The 23807-nt window shown below is 38.3% G+C and overlaps 1 protein-coding gene across 1 annotated transcript; it reads left to right on the forward strand.

Annotated features, from left to right (window-relative positions):
* Window positions 1–10953: 10953 nt before the first annotated feature.
* LOC119790214 (E3 SUMO-protein ligase CBX4-like) lies at window positions 10954–17702 on the forward strand. The gene is made up of 5 exons (XM_038295657.1): window positions 10954–11268; window positions 11439–11482; window positions 11966–12031; window positions 14107–14173; window positions 15552–17702. The coding sequence occupies exons 1-5, from the start codon at window positions 11200–11202 to the stop codon at window positions 17001–17003; spliced, it is 1698 nt and encodes a 565-aa protein (XP_038151585.1). The 5' UTR covers window positions 10954–11199; the 3' UTR covers window positions 17004–17702.
* The last annotated feature ends 6105 nt before the right edge of the window (window positions 17703–23807 follow it).

Below are 23807 nucleotides of genomic sequence, written 5' to 3' on the forward strand. Positions count from 1 at the left end.
AGACCTGAACAAAACCTGTTTCACAAACTATGGTTGCAGGAACATTTTTAAAAGCTTAAACATGAGACAGGCAAAAACCTGTGGTGATGAGTCAACAGGAATGCAAAAGATGCCAATGCAGACAACAAGTGTTGAATAACTATTCAAAATATTTTAAACAGGAATGAATTGTTCTGCAGAATTTCACAGCTCACCGATATACATAAGATGCCCAAAGCTAAAAGGAAGAATGTGAGCTTTTTGAGATTATTTTTTTTTTAGCTCTCATGACTTTGCTTCTGATTGTGCATCACAACAAGATAAACAAGGTTCCTCCACAAGTTTTTGTCAACTTAACTTTTCTTTTACATTTTAATTATTCGTTTTGAGAAGGGAGAAAGCTCCTCTGTAAAAAGCCTTTTTCCCTATTTTTAACTTTAACACACATCTTTCATACTCAAGTATAATTTTTGCTTGTCTTTCCAGTGTTGGAGGTTGTTAACAGATGTGTGTTGTGAAGAAAACATATCTATACCCCCTGGGAAATGTAGTCATGATTACATTTTTTAAAATGATAATAAAAACACTATCAGCAAGTTTACTTGAGACAAACATCCAATATATATTACCGGTACTTACGTTATAAGGAATGTTACTCCAAAGATGATTTATTTGGGTTAGAGCTTTTTAACAAAGAAAAACTGTATGGAAGACACTGTTTTTTTGGGGGGGTTTTCAGTTTAACATTCATAAATAGGACTTTATCTGATAGTTTTATCATTTTATAAACAGAGCTGAACTAACAATATGCAAATCAATCAGAATGGAAAAAAATGTAGTAATAGTCTATTGGCTTTTTTTCTTGTCTTTTAAGAAAACACAATGAGCAAAGCTGCCAATGTTTAGGAAGTAAAGTTTGCCGTTCAATTGAGACATAAAGGATAATATGGACTCCAAGATTAGAGGTGTTTTATAGTGTTGCTCTTATTTAATAGACTGTTATTGATGCTTAAGATTTAGGGTGGTGAGAACTCTTTTCCAAATTTATTTCCCCCCAAAAATGAGCTTTGTAGTGAAGTTAACCTTAGAATCTGGTATTTTCTGGAGCAAAAAGTTACATTTTCAGTCATTTTATTCATTAAATGTGAAGAGCTCATAAACATTTTTACACTGAATAAGTATGATTTTTTACAAAAATGTAAATTTTTACAGCAGCATCAGAAAAGGTCAAAAGGTCTGGGTTGTTTCTTATTCTTAAGCCCAAGTAAACAGTGTGTTCTCTTTACAACACTCTAAAGGCTGCTCCCTTTGTTTCACCCTCCACCAAAGCCGTCATAAAGACGTCGGCGAGAGCAGCAAACTGCTGTTTAAATGCTGTTAAAAACCTGTGTGTTCTGCTGCAGCGACTCACTCAATTTATCTCTATAAAAGACAAGCTGCTGTGAGTCCCAGCTGAGGCAGTGAAGAAAGAGTGATGACAGTTTGGGAAGTCGGGTCACGAGCGTCAGCAACTGCACTGCTCTGCTGCCTCAGGGTGTTACTTTTTCAAGCAACAGGCCTGGAATGGAACTATAAAACAGAAAAGCAGTAACAGTTAAAGTTTCAAACATGCTTCCTTAACTTCAACTTTTCTGATCATTTACTATTGGGTATTAATATATGTGACTCAGAATGAAAAAGTAAAGGCATCGTTAGGTATCTGTTGACATATTTGTATTCTTTAAACCCTGACAGTCTACCAGTGGACAGTTGGATGTGAACTTGAAACACCCTTCACTCCCCTATACTGTTGTGATTTTCTCTGTCATTGTTACTGGGTTAATAGCTACTAACAGATAAAAACCTATGCTTTTAAGATGATTTTCCATGTTTGATCACCAGTCTGGGATGCAGGAATAACATTGTATCTCATGGAAATGTAATGTTACAAATTACATGTCCTTACTCCCCCAAAGAGCAGCAGTGTGATAGGATCCTTAGATCCACTGAATTAAGTTCATGAAAATTAGCTCCTGGAGACTTCATAGGTGCCATATATGAATTTGATTGTTATTTCACTTCTTTTCCAATAAGTACCTCTCATTCCTGTCAGAATAGATAAAAAAATAGGTATTATTTTTTATGCAACAAAATTATAGATAGATAGCTACATGACTTGTAAGGGAATAAGTGAAAAAAAAGTATGAGCTACTTGCTTCCTTGGAAAATAGATACTGAAAGGGTTTTGACAATATAAACCCAACATCTCACAATACTCCAGCCAAATGCTTCCATTAGTAGATCTTTATATAGTTACATTCATTATCTAATCTAAACAACTAAATTAAAGTTGGTATGTTTAAGGCAAATTCTTATGGTTCAAGGTCGAAAAGTAATGGGACTCTTCATTAGAAAACAGGAAATATACAGAAAACACAGCAACACTTGAAAAAAGATAAGTACACATTTCTTAAATTAAGGGTATTTACCCTTAATTTGAGTAGGTAAATGAGATAGTTTGCCAATGGAAGGAGTATTTTTACTGTTGAAATAAGATAATTAAAGAATATGCACTTAAAATAGGACAATGCAAATGTGTTTTCTTATTTTAAGTGTAAATTGTCTTGTTCCATTGGCAAAATGTCTCCTTTACCACCTCAATCCAAGAACAAATGCACTTATTTTAAGAAAAAAATTATTTTTTCCCCCCAGTGTATAGTTGATGAGTGCAGAAATAATTAGTGTAAGAGAAGAATTGTAAAGATAACATTCAAATCAAATTAATTGGTTGTTTCATAGCCATAACCACACTTTCCTCTTTTAAACTGGTGTCATTTCTTACTTTATTTGTGCAAAATAAAGCGGACTTGTGTGATCTCTGAGTCACCTGAATGGATGTTAATCATGTTCTGATGATCTTATAGAGAAGATTTCACACAAATGAATTGCGCTGCACCGACAGAGCAGGTGGTGCGATGCCGCACAGGTAAATCCTCTATCAGAGCACGTGTTGGTATCATATTGTGCCCATGACCGAAGCACGTGCCACGGTTCTGCCTCTGTAAACCCGCCGCGTGAGAGCTGTGTCTGCTGTCTTCACGCGCGTTGCTCTGCGTGAAAATCTATTTAAGCAGATGATGTATGTGATCACAGCAGGCTACGCGGCCAGTTTGTTACAGGTTGAGGGGCTGCAGGGCACATTTAAGAATCACGACCTAGTTCACACCTTTTTTTTTTTTTTTTTTTTTCAAATGTATGCTCGTAGGCTATATCTTCTCATCATCCCCAATTCGGGAGTGACGCCACTGAAATAAACAGATGCTGCTCGCACACCCCCACCCCGGGCGCGCGCGCTGCGGCTGCGTCTCCCACCAGCACAGAGAAAGCTGTGAACGGACCCCACGTGTTTAACCATCAAGGTTGCGGCAGCTCAGATCTGATTTTATTATAAACGAGCGACAGCGTGCGGAGCGTTTCAAGTTATATTCCGGCACTTCTTTGAGCCCCTTGCCTTATAAGGAAAGACAGTCGTGCCTTTCTGCTATAGGCCGAGCCCGCTGCTGCCTGCAGGGAGCCGCGTACGTTTTAACCCTGTCCTTGCTGAATTTAATTTGGTCGAGCTGCTATAAAACAATGCAATACTGTCCCGTTTGCTTTCGTGTTGAAACCCTGCTTTTCAAGCAAACATCCCATTTAAATATAGGAGAAAACAAGCTCTTAAGCTCACGTGAGGAGTAATTAATACGCGCATGATAATTGACCTTGACCTATAATTTCTTTAATTGTCTGTTTGTTATAAATGTTGTAAGGTGGGTCTTTGTTTCCTTTTCTACCGCAAAAAAGCAGACAATGTGACCTATATAGACTTACACAAAGACAAGAGCTTGACTTTAACGCGCAGAAAAATCCACCAGAAAATCCCTCCTGCTCCTGGTGCTTTGTCTTTGTGTGACCTTGACTTATAGCAGATATGGAAATGCGTTCATTGTTATGCGCATCTTCTGGGCACCTCGGATTTATGCCGCATTATCACCGTGTTATCTACTGCAGAGTTTCAGATGGAGGAATGTTTCTGAGTGGACCAATAACAGAAAAGGCCCCCAATCAATCAATGTGTGATCAGTCATAGGGGCCCACACGGTGCTGGGCCTGTCCTCAACGTTAAAAGGGAAGGATCATGTCTGTGACTTAAGTTAATATTCCTTTATCTTATGTAAAACATGACCAGAGTTCACAGAAAATAACTTGTGGTTTAAAATTGAAAATAGCATAGACAGACCAAGTGCACTGACGAGATCTAACACAGAATTGAATAAGGAGGCCTTAAAAAAGGACTGGTCAACAGCGCATTCAGGCCAACGCGGTTAAGAGAACGTGAGAGTCACCGCAGCGACACAGCAGGGACAGATGCTGCATTCAGGGTCCAGTCTTGGCTCGTTTTTATGCAATTGTTCACAGATCTAAATCTTGCTTCCAGAAAAGAGATATGAGGAAGGGTGGAGGCTCATAGTTTCAGGTTCCAGGGACGTTTACTCTATCACTCATATATAGTTCTATTTATCAAGTAAATGCTATTACAGGGAGGGAAATGGCATGTATTGATAAAGTTTGGATTAAAAAGTTCAGTTACTGTTTCACTTTTTTTTTTTTTGCTTTTTAGAAAACTTTATCTGCCTATGTGTTTTTTATAAATTAAGATTAGTGTCTATCTTTGTCAGAGATCATCCAATTTAAAATGTTTCTGGGCAAAAGAAAGAAGAGAAGGCATAAAATAGTGTTCCTCAAACCCCTGTCTTTGCTTTTACTTTACTTGGATTTTCATTTCTATTAGACCAGTAGCCCTACTACAACTTACCTTTAGAATATGGGTAAAAACATGTCCTTGCAGCAAAAAAGTTCATGAGTTCTTGTCTCCCCATTCTGTTTTTGCATAGGGTTTGCATGTTCTTCCTGTGCATGCACAGATTATCCAGGTACTCCAGCCTCTTTTCATAGTCAAAAACATACCTGCTAGGTTAACTGAGTTACCCTTATAGGTCTGAGTCTGTCTCTCTCTGTCTAAGAACATATTGTTAGATTAACCTTAAAGGGGTCATAGAATGATTATTTGCGATGTGAGACGATGTGTGACAAAAGTACAGGCCAGAACCAAATAAGGCAGCATCCCTGAGTTTATGTCATTGGGGCTTCGTTTGAATTCGCCTGTTTTATGGTGGAAATTTATGGTAACATGTGCAGAGAAAATAGGTGTTGATGGGGTTTTTTATAATTTCTCTGTACCACCATTTACATGTAAAAAAAATTCAAAGTAAATCATTTGCTAAACAGAGGCTGTTGATTGTTTTACTTTTATTATTGCCTGGAAATGTGCAACCAAATCCTGGAGCTGAGCTTCAATGTTTCCTCTGATTTTAAGTCACTACCTGGTCTTAAATATGTGCATCTTAATGTACGGAGCCTACTCCCAAAGATGGATATGGTCAGGATTTGTGTGAAAACAACAGGTGCAGATGTTATTTTGATATCAGAAACCTGGCTTACTAAGTGCATTACTAATCAAGACATTCACATTATGGGGTATATTGTCTACTGCACTGATAGGCTGAAAAAAGGTGGTGGTGTTGCTATGTTAATTTCAGATTCAGTTCTTTGATTGTTCGTTCTCAGTCAGCCGGTAAACAGCTAGAATTTTTTACCTTGGATGAAGAAAAAGGTAAATTGCTACATATTACTGTGGCTGGGTGTTACAGGCCTCCATCTGCTTCAAAAGAGGCACTCTATTCATTAATACAGCTTTTAGATCATTTAAATTACACCAAACTGCTTTTGGCAGGAGATTTCAAATGGGGCTGGTTAAATGCAACTTCTGATCAGTTTAAAATGTTTTGTAATTCTATTAATCTCAACCAGTTAGTTAATTCTCCCACCAGGCCTAATTCCAAATGTCCAGATAAATCTACCTTGATTGACTTGATCTTAACTAATGTGCCTCATAAATTATCTTCCTTGGGTGTCTTCTGTAATGCCCTAAGTGATTATTGTGTGGTTGCTGCATGTAGAAGCACTAGGATTCCAAAATGCAAACCCCGTATAGTTCGCAGAAGGAATCTTTAATGAACAAGCCTTTCATCATGATTTGTCTATGGTGAACTGGGAATATATAAATCAAATTCCAGATGTAGAGCTAGCTTGGACCTTTTTGAGAGACATTTTCATGCAAGTAATAAATAAACATGCACCTTTGAAGAAATTACAGATAAAGGGGCGAGAAAATCAGTGTTTTTCTCCAGATCTGGCAAATGGCTTTCATGAGCGTAATAAAGCATGGGACAAGGCAAGACAAAGTGATTGGTCATATTTTAGACAGCTTGAAATAAATGCACTTTGCTTATTAAAAAGGCCAAAGCAAAATTAATTTTTGTCCATGACCACTGAAAACTTCAATGAGCCACTGAAATTCTGGAAAGTGATCAAATCTCTTACTGTTAATTAAAATTCACAGGCTCTTCCAACATTTGTACTTAAAGACTTAGTCCCAGTTTGTGATAGAACTAAAATGTTGAATTGTTTTAACCAGCATTTGTTTGTCGTCTGGTTCTCTATTAAAAAAAAACAACTAGCAGGAATATTTGTGCAGAATCTCCCATGTTTTGTTGTAGAGCCTTTTAATTTTACCTTTAAGAACATTAGACCACAGAAAGCCCCCTCGACCTGACTTAATTTAGTCTTACTTCCTAAAACTGGCAGCTGATTTCATACCACAGCCATTGTCCATTCTTTTTAATCTTTCAATTGAAAACAAGGACATCCCATCGATTTGAAAATCTGCATTTGTCCTTCCTTTTTTTAAAGGAGGTGATCCATCAGTTCTTACCATTTATAGGCCAATTTCAAATGTATGTGTTTTATCTAAAATTCTGGAGTCTCTTGTTTGTGATCAATTGAAAGAGTTCCTCCATTCTAATGAAATCCTTTCTAAATATCATTCAGGTGTCAGAAAAAAAGCACAGCACTATTAATGCTACTATGAAGGTGATAAATTATATAATTGTAGCACTTGATAAAAACAGTACTGTGCTTCACTCTTTATCGATCTTTCAAAAGCTTTAGACACCGTAGACCATGCTGTTTTAAAATGCAGGCAACTTCTCATCGGACTGTCAGAGCATGCGGCTGCTTGATTTTCAAATTATCTAGAAAACAGGTCCCAGTGTATAAAATGTGAGGGGCTTTGTTTTGGATTTGTTACTGTTCTTTGTTCTGTTATTTATCTTGTGCATCAACAATTTCTCTGATGTTAATATGTGTTTTTATGCTGATGATAACATTATTTATTGCTTTGGGTCGTCTCTTGAACAGGCTATTTATTCCCTGCAGAAAGCCTTTGTTGCTGTACAGTATTCGTTTATTCATCTTAAATTATTTCTTAATGCTGACAAAACAAAGTTAATGTTGTTTTCAAATAATAGAAAGGTGCCTCAAACCCTTCCAGTAGTACCCGCTCTGGAGGGGAATGTCATTGTGGCGGTACATGAATATAAATACCTTGGAATTGGAATTGATGACTCCCTCACCTTCAAATGTTTTATTGATAAACTTTTGAAGAAATTAAAAGTTAAAGTGGGTTTCTTCTTTCTTAATAAGACATGTTTTTCTTTTGTAGTAAAAAAGCACCTTGTCTCTGCCACGTTTTTACCGGTCTTAGATTATGGTGACCTTTTGTATAAGAATGCTACTTCTTCATGTCTTCAAATGTTGGACTCTGTTTACCATGCTTCATTAAGGTTAACACAAACTGTAGAGCCATGACACATCACTGACCTGTACTCTCAGGAGGGATGGCCTTCCCTCTCTACGAGAACGCAGTGTCATTGGTACACTTTTATTTCCAAGGCCCTTCTTGGATTACTGCCCTCTTACATTTGTACCTTACTTACACAGAAAAGCATGGCTTCTTATGCCCTGAGATCCAACAATCAGCTGTTGCTCACTGTTCCTTTTGCCTGCACAGAACTAGGAAAGAAAGCCTTTAGCTAAACAGCTCCCTGTGTGTGGATTTTTTTTACAAAGAAACTGGAAGTTGGCTGAGTTTTTATCTTTAAATGCTTTTAAATTGAAAGTGAAAGAATTTCAAGCAGCCTCAATAATCAGTAATTGGTTTACTTGATATGTTTTTTTTATGTACCTGTCATTTAATTGAATGTATCTCTGTTTATTATGTAACTTTGCTGCCTCTTGGCTCCCTTGAAAATTTGGCTTTTAATGTCAATTGGATTTTTCCTGGTTAAATAAAGGTTAAATCAAATAAATAAATTAATTAATTCACTCACTGAACTATCATTATTCATCTATGACAAGGTAAACTCGGTTTTGCATTCTATGACCCCTTTAACTTAATTATACTAATAATTTATGTAGATTTATATTGATTATACTAGTAATTTATATAGATGGTTAATAATTAACCATCTATATAAATACCCATCTAAATACCCTGTGTGCAATAACCCTGTATAATAATCCTGCTTAAAACAAGGGGTATTATATACTGTATATACCCCCATGCACCTTTTCTGCACCTCCTTCTTCTTTTTGACTATTTGAGCTGATGTAATGAGTAAATGTCTCCACTGTGAGATCAATAAAGTCAATCAATCTATCTTTCTAAGTTTCTCCTAAGTTCTGAATGTGTTTCTGAGTGTGGAAATAGGCACTAGAACCCCTCAAGGAATCTGACCAAAGTATTTGGATATAGAAAATAGACATTAAGCCTCTCTGATAGGTACAGTAACTCTTAGTAAGTTACATTCTTACTATGTATTACCTGAAAGATCTCTTCCTCTATTTACCTTTGATTACTAAGGTAAAGACCCCCCATATTACCATCCAACCAATAGAATAATACCAGCAATATAAAGTTCAGTACAACAGCACTGCAATGATCTCCTTTTTGAAAATTTTCTTTAAGATGGTAGAAGTCCACCTATAGGGACAGAGTCAACAATATAATGCAAGTCTACTGTCGCAACATGCTCTTCCTGAAGGAGCGAATCCTGCAAAGTAAATGACTCTTTTGTCTGTATGACTTGACTGAATTATTCATGTTAATTTCCTTTAGATTATATGTGTTGTGAATTGGTGCTGCATAAATAGAATTTAATTGAATTCAACAATCCGTTAGCTTCAGATGCAGTTAATCTAGATTTAAACTAAATTAAGACACAAAAAAGATATTAATGTAAGGTATGATAATGATAGTAACAAAATGGTTGTAGCAAGATGGTCTATACTTGTTGTATACCTTATTATTACCCTGTTTAATTATACTTAAAACTTGTTTGGAAGTAAAAAAGAAAGCTGTTTTAAGTAGCATGAGCAATAAGTCAGCATATTACTTTCCCAGTAGACGATAAACAGATATGAAATGTATATTATTTGCACAATGAGAATACAAGAGTAATCAATAGCTACCTATGACAAAACAGCTTTTCTAATCCCTGTTACAGTGCAAGTGTTACAAAAAATGACACCAAATACACAACTGTGGAAACGGACAGCAAGGACATTTGTTTTAAGGAAACAGTTCATACTCCTATATATAATCAAATCATTCAGCAATTACAAGTAAACAAAAACTGCTCGGAAGTCATCTGACAAAATTTTCTTCTTCCTCTCTTTTGACATTTGGCAAACAGCAAAGTATTGCCAGCTCTCTGAATCAAACCATTTTTTGCAGCAGACAAAAGAAGAAAATGTAGCCTCAAGGCTGAGAAGATGATATTTGTCATAAAATAAATTATGATTCTTTTAAGAGGATCTTTTTATATATCCGGTTGGCAAGTGATTGTCCACAGCATGCTGAAAACGTATTTTGCCTAAATGTAAAAATTAGGCTTGATTATCCTATTTGTTTAACCCGAACAACCTTTCAACCACATTTAACCACACTTTTTGAATGTTTGCTTTCTAGCAATTTTCCATGTGTTTACACAATAGGTAGAGGATCTCTAATAGATGTCACTCAGCTCAGATTGAAATAAAAAAAAAGCATCTCTAAACAGGAATTTTAGATTTAAAACGATGTAAACCTTCTGAAAACAGAATATATTTCCAAATTATTATATATTGGCAAAAATATCTGTTACATAAATTAAGGTACAAGATACCATCAGTCCATCCATACATTTTCTGTCACGATTTATCCCAGTTTGGGTCCCGAGGGGTTCTGGTGCCTATCTCCAGCAGTCGAAGGCGAGAGGCGGGGTACACCCTGGACAGGTCACCAGTCTATCACAGGGCAGACACAAACAACCATTCACACAAACACTCACACCTAAGGAGTGAGGTGCAAATTAACCTTAACAGTCATGTTTTTAGACTGTGAGGAAGCAAGAGTACCTGGAGAGAACTCACCATGCCAACTCCATGCAGAAGACCCCAGAAGACCCCAATTGAACCCAGACCCTTCTTGCTGTAAAGCCGTATTGCTACCCACTGCCCCACTGAGCAGCAAGCCAGTCCCGTCTCTGTTAATCGGTCTGTTATGGGAGACAAAGCTAAACTCATCATCTGGCCATGGGGCCAGACCTCTTAGCAGTCAAGGCAGAGACTCACAAAATTAATTCCCCCCAGCATGTCCTGGGTCGTCCCTTGGCCTCTTCCCATGCGTGAAACACCTCCTGATTTAGCTGACCATGGACCATCTGAAAAGATGGCATGCTGTAGATCTGTCTGTCTGTCTGTCTGTCTGTCTGTCTGTCTGTCTGTCTATCTATCTATCTATCTATCTATCTATCTATCTATCTATCTATCTATCTATCTATCTATCTATCTATCTATCTATCTATCTATCTATCAATCTGAAAGCCTAAAACCTGTCACCAGATGCTTGAAGTCGTGGTTCTTCATTTTTCCAACAGCCCCTGAAGGTAGCGCAGCTAACAAACTCCACCCCAGTCGCCACCCCCGTGATGAAACGTCACACCCACGGCTATTTGCATGAAGTGTTTTCGTGCTGCAGCCCCAACTCGCCTGCAGAGTGATAGTCTCCGAGGGGTAAAAGCGAGGGAAGAAGCGCAGTTAAACCAGGAGGAGGTGGAGTAAGAGGGGGATCCTTTACATCAGGGAAGACGCAGGAGAGAGAGAGAGATTGGTGGGGGGGAAAAAATAAAGGAAGCCCTGACAGAATAGATCAGGTGTCCGCGCTAAGAGAAACCAGAGTCGCCTCTCTTACGCTGGAAAATGGAGCTACCCGCCGCTGGAGAGCACGTCTTTGCGGTGGAGAGCATCGAAAAGAAGCGCAGCAGGAAGGTTGGCTTTTTACGCACATGCATGCGGGAATGATTTATCACATCTGTTTAATACAACTGTCTGCATGTTTATTATGCTTTATTAATATATTCCTCTAATGGTGACGGTGCAGCGATGAGTAAAGTCATCTCATCCCGTTTGCTTTCTCTCTCTCTATTTCTCAAACACAGGGGAGGGTCGAGTATCTGGTCAAGTGGAGAGGATGGTCTCCAAGGTGAGTCCGGAAACAGCATCGCTTAACATCAGCAATCGGAATAAATAAATAACAGGGGCGAGCAAACGGGAGATTTCTTGTGGACGGGTGCGCGCAGATGGGCGGTTTGGGCGTTCTTGGTCTCGGGCGCCCGGCTCGTTGGCCCCGATGATGGATGTGGTTTTACGATCTGTGCAATCCCCAATGTGCCAATTAGAGGTCTGTAATTGGGGGGGCGATGGTAAAGAACCCCGCCTGTAGATGTGGGTTTGTGATCTGAATCTGAGCGCGTAAAAAGTTGTGACTGATTTATTACACGTGTACCAACTGAGGAGGGACAAGTGTCTCGGCGTGTTAACTCATGTGCAAACCTGCTTTAAGAGGGATATGAGGGCTCATAAACTACACTCTGTGTTAATAACAACTTCACTGCCTGTCAATATCAGCCTTTTTTTTTTAGACAGCTTTTCCCAACTGGTTTCTCCACTTTTCCTCTCTGTGCAGATACAATACATGGGAACCAGAGGAAAACATACTGGATCCAAGGCTGCTAGATGCTTTCCAAGATAGGTGAGTTCAGAGTTGGATAAACCAGCTTCACAAGTAAGGACACCTTCAAGAAAAAATAAAACAACAATAAAAAAACTGGTTTATAGATGAATAGTTTCCCACCTTTCTGGTTCCAGTCACAGAACTTGACCTTAACCGCCATTGGTTCGCAGGAAATTAATGTGTGTTTGTTGGTTCAAACCCAGTTTCTTGGATGATCCCTCAGTGACTGGTCTGCATTGCTTGTCAGTCAGAGATGCTAAGAGTATCTGGATTTAGGGTTGTGTTTATTTTAGAATTATCCGTGTGTCAGGTTACCAGGACAAAGAAAGCAACCGTGTTAAGCAGCTACTTTTTGACACCTTTTTATACTACAGGAGATTCCAGAAGTGAACCATGACCAGAGCTCTAAATGAGTGCTTTAGCTGTAGGTCTAAGTAGGTAGGCTCCAGGAAGAACCCAAAAGGCTTTTTGTGGGTTATACAAGGTCCTTGTATTATTTAAGGTTTGATCTGGCCATTTAGATTCTAAGTATTTTAAAACATGAGGGTAAGAACGGACTGTAGATTGTCTAATAGAGTTTTTAAATGGAAGATTAGGGAATTACAAGAGAATCTGTGTTGATTCATCAGATTATATATCGCTAACCTGTATCTTAAAGAAATGTTAATCGGTACTGCTGGTTGATGTTTTTAGACTTGTTAATCAGAACATCTTCTCTCTAGAACGGGTAGCCAGCTTCCCATTTTTTAGAAAAGGAGAAGAACCATACAAAGCCAAAAAAAAAACTGTATTAAAGGGGGAGTAAATCCAGAAAGTCCAGCTCAAATGAGATCAATTCAAAAAGCTTGGAAAAATATATAAAAAGCTTAATAAAAAATAAATAATAAGAATGAGGAGCTACATTTTTATGTCAACATTCTTAGTTTAATACTATTCCTCTGCAAAGACAAGAGCAATTTGACATATAGATCAAATGAGTAAAAGTCTGTCCTAAGAATGTGTGGAAAATGGATCCGAATCGCCAACACATTGGGAACGCAATGTGTTGGCATTTTGCAACACTTGCGTTTTTCAAAGCTCAAAAATAAAAGACAGCGTTCCGCCTTTCATTCAGTTGTGTAGGACTGATACTTTTAAGGTTAAAAAGTATCAGACATTTGAATATCATCAGCATAGCATGACATCATGTACTACATGAGCCCAGGTCTAAACAAATTAGATGTGTATTGAGCATGGGAGAAAAAAAAACTTCCTTAAGAACAAGACACGTCCAGTGGGATTCAAACTCAGGCCATTTCATCGCTTTGCACTGTGAAGACCAAATTCACAGCTTCCTTTTGTAAGTGACATGGAAGACCCATACATGCCCAATAAAGTGATATGTTAACGGTTATAATGTCACAGCAGAATAAATAAAAATGTTCTTGTTCTGGCTACATGATCACCGTTCGGTGCGTGTGGCCTCACAGCTGCTGGTCTTTGTTATTGAATTTCTCAGCCGTGCAGCATGTTAAACTGTCACTGGCTTTTCTCTCAGCCTCAGTACCCTTTAAGGTACAGGTCACACGTTAGAGAGCAAAGTCTGCCTCTGTTTTTGCAATTATCACCAGTCTTCTGTTTAAAGGGGAGGAGGGGGGGTTTATTGAAACTAATTACGCATCCCTCTGGGGAGCCAGATCGCCTGAATGCCAGGCAATGAAAATACACCGAGTCGTCATTGTAATTAGACGTGATGGGAGGGAGGGCAGGGGAGGAATCTGACATCACTCCTGTCTGCGGTGTTGAGTTACTACCCTTGGAGAGGCGCCCATTGAGACAGAGCAAACAGGGGTTTCCTTCGCCTTCAAGTAGGATATGCACAACCAAGCGGTACATGAGATCATGCTTTATTCTAAAGGGATGATGAGAATAAGCCCTCAGAGTCACACCTTTTGGATTCAAAGAGAGAATGGAAGGCTGAGGATAATTTTCTAAAGAAAGCGTCACTCTGAGTTATAGCATTGACTCAGTGTGACCCAACCTGAAGGGATCATCTGTGACGTTTTGTTGCCATGCAACGGTGACTGATTAGCTGCTGTTTTCCACTCCCACAGGGAACGTCAGGAGCAGCTGATGGGATACCGCAAGAGAGGACCCAAGCCTAAGCACCTTCTTGTTCAGGTAAGACAAATAAATAGAATTTATTTTCATAAAAATGTGAATTAGTATTATGTTGAGACCATTCCCTCTTCCAGAACTTTTTCTGTTTGCTATCAGACTGCAAGGTATTTTATTGGGATTTTATGTGGTAGACCAACTCAAACAAATAAAGATTTGAAAATAGTGGTATCATGTACGTTTAGCCCTCTTTTTTCTAGTAACCTTACAGTAAATGAAGTCCAACAATTTAGACCATTGATTTAACTCCAGCTTTTCTGTGAAGGCTTTTGAGGCTTTTTCTAGAAGGTTAATTTAAAAGAAAATGCATCACAAATACCAAAGAACACCATGAAAGTTTAAAGCTATATTTGGTTATAAAACCATATCCTGTATCCATACCATCTCAATAGCACTATTCAATCCATCTTTTGAAAACGGACACAACAGCATCCTACCAATACATGTCCATTGATCAGAACTGACTGTGGCTAACCAGGAAGAGGATCCACTGATCAGTTAACAGCATCTGTTGATGCAGCAAATACTAGTTGTAAGCAGCACTCAACTTTAAAAACTATAGAGGCTTGACAGAGATAGAGACTTGCAGCCTCTAAGGAGATTTAAGCTTATAAAAACAGGCCTAATTTCTCAGATTTGTGACGTAAAGCAAGAAAACCGTGTACTCTTTTTATTGGGATACTTTGTCTTGCTCTATTACAAACATAGAAAATAGATATAAGCTTGTGTTTTTAGCAGTAAAAATATGAAATGGATGTAAATACATTTGTAAGAAATGAGAGGTACCATTTGGTTGTTACTAGCAGTTACTCAGATTTCAATGATTCTATTGTTTTTAGTTTAATTAACCTCCAGATTCCTAAATCTATAGCTGTTATTAAAAAAGTGCAAATCGTTGATTTAATGTATCAATCGAGGCTCCCTAAAGGTCAAAGGATCCCCCTCAGAGGCGGTCTTTGTTCCTCTCAGGAGGGTGTTTTGGTAACACATGGGATAAAGTCAATGAGGATACACAAAGCCACAAGTGACATTCCTCAAGGCTGAGGTCACAGCCACAGGAGACACTTTGAAATGTCACTCTGATCTCCGGCCTGGTGGCTCGAAGAGCTGCAGGGGAACTGCAGGAGGGCTGTGTGAACATGGGCTCAAGGCCCCTGAAATAAACTGTGTACTCATTTGGGCCTCACAAGAACCCTCGCACACATTCCAATCTTAGCGTCTCTGTAGCAGCACCATGAAAGCAATGGGCTTTCTGTTGTACTCTGACATAGATGCGCCATTAATTAGATTTTTTTAGATAAAAGGAAGTCTCTATTCAAAGAACACCTAATTATTTACGTCAAACATGTGCCTTTTGAGTAATTGTTGTCCTGTTTTGCAGGTGCCATCATTTGCCAAGAGGTCCAACTTTCTGGCAAAACTTCAGGAGGCGTCCCTGGAAGATGACAGCTGTCAGAAATCCAGCCCTATCCAGATGATACGCCCCCAGTCCCAGCAGTTCCAGCTGAACAATAAGAAGCTTCACCAGTACCAGCCTCTGAGCAGGGAGCGTGAGGCAGAGCAGCAACCCAATGGCAAGAAGTTCTTCTATGAGCTCAACAGCAAGAAGCATCACCAGTATCAACCTGACCTGAAGTCACAAGAGCCTGTTTTCAGCAAACCCAGAGACATACAAGCTCCAGAGCTGGCTAACAAAGGATATAACCTCCCAGCAGTGTTGCAGCAAAAGTGGGTTCGGGACAAGGACTCGGGCTGTCTGACTAAAGTGAAGGATATTACTATGGAGCTAAAGAAACTTCCAGCTGACCTTAACGGACAAAAAGAGCCAGAGAGGATAAAACCTAAAGAGGACACCTCTCCACATCCCAACGGTGTCAGCAGCAGTAAACTAAAAATTGTTAAGAACAAGAACAAGAACGGGCGGATTGTCATTGTCATGAGCAAGTACATGGAAAACGGAATACAGAGCGCTAAAACCAAACACGGAGACTCTGATGGCGCTGAAAGGCCACTGCAAGGTGCAGACAGCAGCATGGAGAGGCACCTGGCAAAAATGAAGCTCGTCAAAAAGCTTGGCCTTATGAACGGATTCCCTAAGCAACCCAAAGACAACCTGACCCCTCCCGGTCCGGGAATAAATGGAGATTGCTGCAAAGAGAAAGAACTATCCCCTCAAACAGATCGAACTGTGGCCGAACAGGATAAACCCACAGCGGTAGGGGGCGAGGGGCAGTTTCCACAACATCAGCCTTTACAGCTGACAAATAAGCCCGACCTACTACATGTACCCCCAGAGAGAGGGGCCCTAGACTTTAGAGGTACCCAGAATGGGCTTCATGGACTAAAGCGGCACCTCTCTGATGCAGATGCTGAGGAACACGGATGCAGTAAGAGGTTAATAAGTAACAAAAGCATCAGTGTTCTCAACACTATTCCTCCTCCCTCCCAGAGCCCTGCGTTCGACCAAAACGGACTGAGTCCCGCTTTACTGCAGGACTATCGCTACGCAGACCAAGAGGAGCCCATGGACCTGAGTATTGTAAAGTCGAGGCCCGTATCCTCAGTCTTTTGCGAGACTGAGCCGGAGACACAAACCGAGGAACATGTACAATCACACGACACACCAACACAGACAGACACAAAAACAGAGAGCCAGACTGAGACACACAGCCCCTCAATGGAGGAGCGAGTCGACTCTGTGTCTGGTTCCCCCCACCAAGCAAAAAAAGAAGAGGCCTTTCCTTCTTTCCAGCCTAGCCTTGGGAATATAGTCATCACAGACATTACTGCAAACTGCCTCACCGTTACCTTTAAGGAATACATAACAGCATAACACGGCTGGGTACCACCTGCAGGACATATTTGTATTTTCTGATTCCTGAATGTGCAGATCAGGCATTAATGTTTTCATTTTGTAAAACTCAAGAGTTCAACAAGAAAGACTCTTTTACTGCTTTTCTTGTATATTTTCTAAGTACAAGCCCATCTGTTGGTATTTTCAAGTTTAAGCCTTATCTGAGCTGCAAATTGTAATCAAATAATTGATTAAACTAGCGTAACACGCACTTACATTTGTAGAAAGTTTTTCATGGATATAATTGGATTTATACACTCAGCTGTCTATGGATAATATTGGATAAATGTAGGCTTTAAAGAGAGTTTTTGTAAGGGAAAAAATATATCTAATCAAGGTACAATACACTGTGTCAGAGAGTGTGTGTATGTATGTGTGTTAGAGACTGGGACTGTTTTAAACATGAATGTGTGCTGCTTGGATGTTGATGATGCCATTAGGCATGTTTAGACGGGCAGATAAAGACAAATTAAGCACCTTTACTGTCAATGTGTGTCATAGAACCAGAAGAAAGGTGACCATCAGTCATGATCACCTATTGTTTCGTTTCAGAACCTTTATGCCCCCTATGATCTTAAACTGAGCACAAGTCACTTCCGTTTAGTTTCCAGCATCTGTTTAACCTACTAACGGGGTCTTCTTTTAGTGGGAGTTCGGGCACAATCAACTTTGGGGGGGGGGGGGGGGGGGGGGGGGGGGGGAACAGCAGCAACTTTAAACCCTTTTCAGATAACATTTGAAGCCTCATGGTTAATGGGAACAAAAGGAGCAGAATAAAAAACTGAAGATTCCCCATGATACTAATTGCAATAATTCTTTTTTGTTTTGTTTTTTTCTGCAAGAAAATCTGTAAGGTGTAATTCTCTTTATACCGCTTTTATCTGTAATGTTCAATGCCTGGACTACTGTGACCTCAACATGTGTAGAGGTTCTGAAGCCAATTTTATACACTGAAAAAAATAATGCAATCACTTTTTGCATTTACTTAATCATATTTAGTTACTTTAACACAATTGTTTTGTCCTACCCTATTAACATAAAACAATTGTGTTAAAGTTACTAAATATAATTAGATAAATGCCAAAAACACTTTCATTCTTTTTTTTTCAGTGATCTGACTGTTTGTGGCCTCTTTGTATACTGGGGGATATCAGAAACTGGGGAGTCTTTTTGGAGGATTATCATGCAGACTGTGCAGAGCTAGTCTGTGCTGTGTTTAGTGGGTGTCACCTTATCAGTTTAGGTATCAATAAAAGCTCATTTCAAATTTGAAACCCATATTTGTTCAATGCAGAGGGTTGTTGCAAGCATTTGTTGATTTGAATTCTGATTTACAGTTTGAAAATGTCCACATTTCTTTGACATTTTTCAGAAAACATCAAAATAAAAATAAAGATTTTTTTTTAAAACAGATTATGGCTAATAGTTATCTACTTCTATGCACTTGTTGGGGCTTCTCTTGCATGAACTACAATGTTAGTCCAGTGTGTCTCTGCTGAGGTGTTATGGAATCCCAGGATGCAGCATTGAGCTCATCTGCGTTGTTGAGTCTGATGCCTCATATCTTCTTCTCTACAAAACCACACAGATTCAGCAGGCTCGGGTCAGGCAGGTATACTGATCAACTAAGGAGTAAAAAAAAGGGTGTAGATATATAAAAAAGCATCCTGTACTGCTTGGGTTTTCTTATGATTTTCGCTTAAGATGAGTATTTACACTTATTTTTAGTGTGGAAAGGGTTCCTGGATCCGAAATCAAACCCTCTCAATATTGTTAAATAAAGCTGATTCTGATATCTGGGTCATGTCAGGTGCTGGCACTTTTCTAAGTGTGAGATACCGGGACCTGCTGGGAAATGAAATGAGCATAATTATAAAGCTTGTCAGCAGAAAACACCTTAAAGTGTCCTGAGAGAGATGACAGCATGCACTTTAGACCAAATAAAATCAGAGGACCACCACCAGCAGATGAGAATGATGTCTCACTGTGTTAACTTCACAGCGGATCTTGGGCATCATGGGATCTGTGTCTTTCCACTCTCTTCAGACTCAAATTAAAAATGTATTTTAATCTGAATATAGGACCACAAGGGAAAAAGTCCAACCATTTGTTGGCTTTATAAAAACCCTGAGTCCTGCTTGTGAATCATTTCAATTATCTCAACTGCTATCCCCATTGCTTTGAACTTGACTGCAATGTTTACTTCCACCATAAATGCTTATAAATGACATTCTGAGAACAACCAGCTTCTATAGCAGTGACATGTTCACTATGTCAGTCTATCAACATTTTTTTGTGTGATTAGTCAGTAGTTTGTGCTTTATTTAACAGAAATTTGGTTTTATTCAAATGAACAGACCTAAAAACCATAATTTAGATGGTAAAATGGTTGAATAGAGTCCTCCCGGTAAAATATACTCATTAAAAGCTGGACGTATAGACCTGAGAGGCTCTTTCAGTCACCTCTTTAAGGTTTGAATGCATGTTCCATGTGTCATAAAAGCAAAGTAAAAGATATTTCGACAGTAATTAAATGAGAGGATATTTCCCTACAAGGTGCAGGGCGCACTTTGGCGCTCTCTTGCCCGAAAAGAACCAAATGCGTCTTTTCTGACCACTAAAATAAAAACAACTGGCTGATATCCTCCTTTGTTTGGAAGGAAACGAGATGATTTGGCGAAGAAAGCGGCAGCAGCTCAACCATTTCCTCCTCTGCTGCAAGTGGAACAGCTCTCAGCCCGCATTAATGTGAGCAACGACAGAGAAAATGGCTGTCCTCGCTCCTCTCCTCTGCGCAGTTTCTGTTCCAAAAAGACGCGCAACAGATTCCCCGCGTATAGCTGCAGAATTTGCGCAAGCCTGCGGCTTGTTGTCTTGCATATAATTAACAGCCTATAATAAGATGCGGCGTCATCTCACACACAGATTCAGATGTATAAAGTCATTTTCTAAGAACGGAGGCAGAATTTGCACACATGATTAAGGCTGGGCCACCCGCTGATCTTTAATAAGAAACTCTCAGGGAGTGGATTGGTTCTGCTTATGAAAGAGGAACTCATAGAAAATCAGAAAAAAAGCAGCTAGAATGAGCTTCCGGAACATGTTTTCCATCTGTATGGACTTATTTTTTTTAAATGCACAAATAAATGCGTTTCAGCAAAATCTATGTGGTTGATATTAACTCTGTCGAACAAATGGAAGTTTAAAGAATTAAACAAAACTAATTAATCTGTGCAATCATTTGCGCCCTAACATTTATGTGTAATCCCAGTTGGGTCGATTTAAAAACTGGATAATAGATTATGTTAATCTGGATTAACAATTTTTTTTGTAAAATAAGAATGGTGCACTTTCTGCTTTTGAAAAATCGTTGTCTAATTGCATTTATGGCTGTGTTATCAATCAGCATGCAAATTTGTCATGATGTGCTCCAGCTTTTAAAGCTTTTGGAGGTAGCCATGCAGCCTGGACCATATGCAGCTTAAATCCCCAGGAGAGACCATGAGCAACATTGAGTATCTACAAATCTATAGATCATAATTTCCAGAGAACAACAATTAAAATGTATTTAATGTATGATGAGTCATAAAAATGAAAACTCCCAGTTTGAAATGTTAAAAGCATTGATTTAAATTAGCTGGAATGCTGATTGCCAGTACAAACCCATAAATAACAAATGACAATTGGCACCGCTCTGACTACACTGAAATGACATCCCACCAAATTAGTTATTCGGATGAATAACCTTCTGTTTAGTTGGAAAATGTAAAAAAAAAAAATAAATAATAAAAAGACTTGAAATTTGGTACCAATTATAGAACCATGGATACCCTGAAAACGTTTGGGTCGTTTCTGCTGGGTTGGAGGCATATGCTATGTGTCAGCCTGCATCTCTGATCCTGGGCCTTTTAAGTTTGTAATCCTAAAATAACAGGGTTTGAGGGAAGTTCTCTGCTTTCTTGACACGCATTTGCAAAAACACATAAAGCTAAATGTGCTTGTTTGGCTGTAATAAATCCATGAACTCAGTGTTTGTTTGTTTTTGTTTTTGGCAATTATAATATTGGGACTGAAAAAGAAGAAGAAGGCTACCTGGACCCATTAATTATAATATAAACAGATAGTTTTACTGCATGGTTTTTACGCGATTCTTTGGAACGCGTCATTCTACACCTAAGATGTAAAAGCTGAATCCCAATGTGAATCATCCTTTATCTGTCTGGGGTTCTGAGCGGAGTTTGTGTTTTTTCCTGTCTCTTGCGCACCGACAACCCGCGCGTCTTTGCCCGGATACAAGCCAGCCAATGGTATCAGAACGCAGCAGCGGTGCTGCACTGCAGGCGCGCCGAGACCAATCGCAGCCTCACTCTGAGCTGCGCCCATCTTCCATTTTCTGTCTGCTATTTTGTTCATTCAGATGCTCGCAGATTTGTAATCAATTAGATATATCATTGCTGTGATGTGCTGTGTGAAAGCGGAGGAAGTCCCCTGCCATCTAACCAGGCAATTTGTAGCCTGTATTATATTTAAGGATACATATTTTGGGTCTAGTTTCAGCTATTTCGGGATTCATCCTTAAATAAAAAAAAAAATCTTTAGTGTATTTGATCCTAATATTTTTAAACTCAGACTGTAAAAGAACAGAACTCCCCTTAAAATGTGGTGCGTCTTGGTTTATCTACTGCTTGCATTTTTTAAACAACTGGATATTCTGTGTAATATTTATATAGATTTGAATAATAAAGCTTAATGTGTTAAAATGAGCAAACTTCCCGTGCATCAGACTATGCGCAAACTGCTTGGTTGAATATCAGAGCGGAAATCAAACTGAAATGATCTGTGTTCAAATCTGCATCTCGTCCAGATTAAGGCCCAATTATCTTCTAGAAGCACAGTAAGGAAAATCTCTTTATTTAAGTTCCTTTCATGAATTGCTGCATTTAGGTTTTGAGTGTTCAACAGTGTTTTTGAGGAGCAGTGCATACAGGAATTAATGGTATCCATTGTAGTTTATTAAAGACATTAGGCGATTTATTTAGTTCGCGCTTAATATGAGATTATAGCCATAATATTTGGATGGTTTGATTTGTTTTACCATTTTACTTTTAGATATCATGTTTCACTGAGGTGTTTATTTTTTAGGCCTATGTATCTATAATAGGTTTATCAAATGTCTCAGAACGTCCCAATAACTCTGATCAGACTATTGATTGATAAAAAAAGAAAGAAAATGTGGGTGAAAGCCTTGGTTTAATATTGTATAATCTTTAGTGTCGCTGGTTAATTTAATTCTACAACTAATAGGGAATAAAACAGATCCCGTCGACATCCGAACTAAAGCACTTTAATTATTTCAAACACGCTTTTGCGCATTAGTTTTGGATTAATCTCGAGGTTAAATCTCATCAAATCATTTATTACACAACCTTGAGCCCAATTTGTACGATTGGCTCCATTTATTTCCGAAAGTCAAAGACATTCTTCAAGCTTAAAGTCACATTGTGACACTTTTTTTTTTTATATATATACATATGACCCATCGACTTGGATTCATGGTCACAGAATGTCTCGTGCGGCGTTTGGGTGCATCAGGAATAACCAATTAATTTAAAACCCCAGCTTATTCAGATAAGAACAAGCAACTGTAGTTATCACAGGCCTGATTATATTCCTTATAATAAAAATGTTGTGTTAATGTGTAATTGCGTTGATTGTATCTTTCCATTTACGTCATCTGTAGACTATTGTTTATTGAAATAAATTGTGCTTTGTTGTTATGCTATCGTTTATTTTTTTAAACTCCCCGTGACATGTATAAGACGTTTATTACAACATATTTGATACCAAAAAATACATAATTTACAAAAAAGGGTTTAAACTTGCAACACTATTATTGCTCAGTTGCAGCGTTATATAGAGCTACATGAAAAAACTTCCCGGCCTCGTATTTTAATAATGACCATATAATTTTATTATCATTATTTCCCTAACAGACCTAATTTAAGGTAAAAAAGAAAAAATAAATAAATAAATAAATAAAAAAACTTACAGAAACTATTATCTTTTTTTAAGATAGGCCTATAGGTTATCGGTTCATTTTATTTAAAATAATCCAAACAATTGCTTTCTAAATTTAGGAGATTTTGACTATTCCTTTGTAAAGAATCGGATATAAATATTTAACAATAATTGAACCCTTAAGCTTTGACCTCTTTGCAAACTTTGAGGTCATTTTTTTATTATTATTATTATTTCAAAAAAATTCCGGAAACAAAAAAAAAATATATATATATCATAGGCTAGTCAATAAATAAATAAATAAAAACGTAACAGTAATATATATTGTACTACTAACCCGATTTTTATTACATATGAAAACTGAATAAACCAATTAAATTGATCAAATTAATAACGATTTAACATTATCTAAAACTTTCATTATACATTTCGTAGATGTGTAATTTTGTTCCATGTTGTTTGTTTATTGACTTGACAGCACCATCACATCAGTAAATATAGTAAATTATTTAGTTGACGTCATATAGGTTGAGTGAGAGAATTCATTTGTTGCGCAGGTTAAGCTGAATAAAAAAAAAATAGGCCACCATTTTACTCTTCGAAAGAATTCATCCACGCTCCTCCTCCACTAACAAGTCCGAATCACGTGTTAATGGCTGGACCAATGAGCGGCCAAGCAGTGATTCCACCGTCTGCGGTTACTTAGCAACACCGTAAAAAAAAAACTGTGCTGACGTCCTTTGCTGTTTCGCACTATTATGGTCT

The sequence above is a fragment of the Cyprinodon tularosa genome, unplaced genomic scaffold (genome assembly GCF_016077235.1).
Source record: "Cyprinodon tularosa strain WSP-4 unplaced genomic scaffold, ASM1607723v1 ctg358, whole genome shotgun sequence".
NCBI lineage: Eukaryota > Metazoa > Chordata > Actinopteri > Cyprinodontiformes > Cyprinodontidae > Cyprinodon > Cyprinodon tularosa.

Excerpts from the sequence above, each read along its gene's own strand:
- LOC119790214 (XM_038295657.1), top strand. The coding sequence starts at position 11,200 with ATGGAGCTACCCGCCGCTGGAGAGCACGTCTTTGCGGTGGAGAGCATC. Across the intron at positions 11,269-11,438 it reads AAAAGAAGCGCAGCAGGAAG|GGGAGGGTCGAGTATCTGGT; the intron begins GTTGGCTTTTTA and ends TCTCAAACACAG. Across the intron at positions 14,174-15,551 it reads CTAAGCACCTTCTTGTTCAG|GTGCCATCATTTGCCAAGAG; the intron begins GTAAGACAAATA and ends CCTGTTTTGCAG.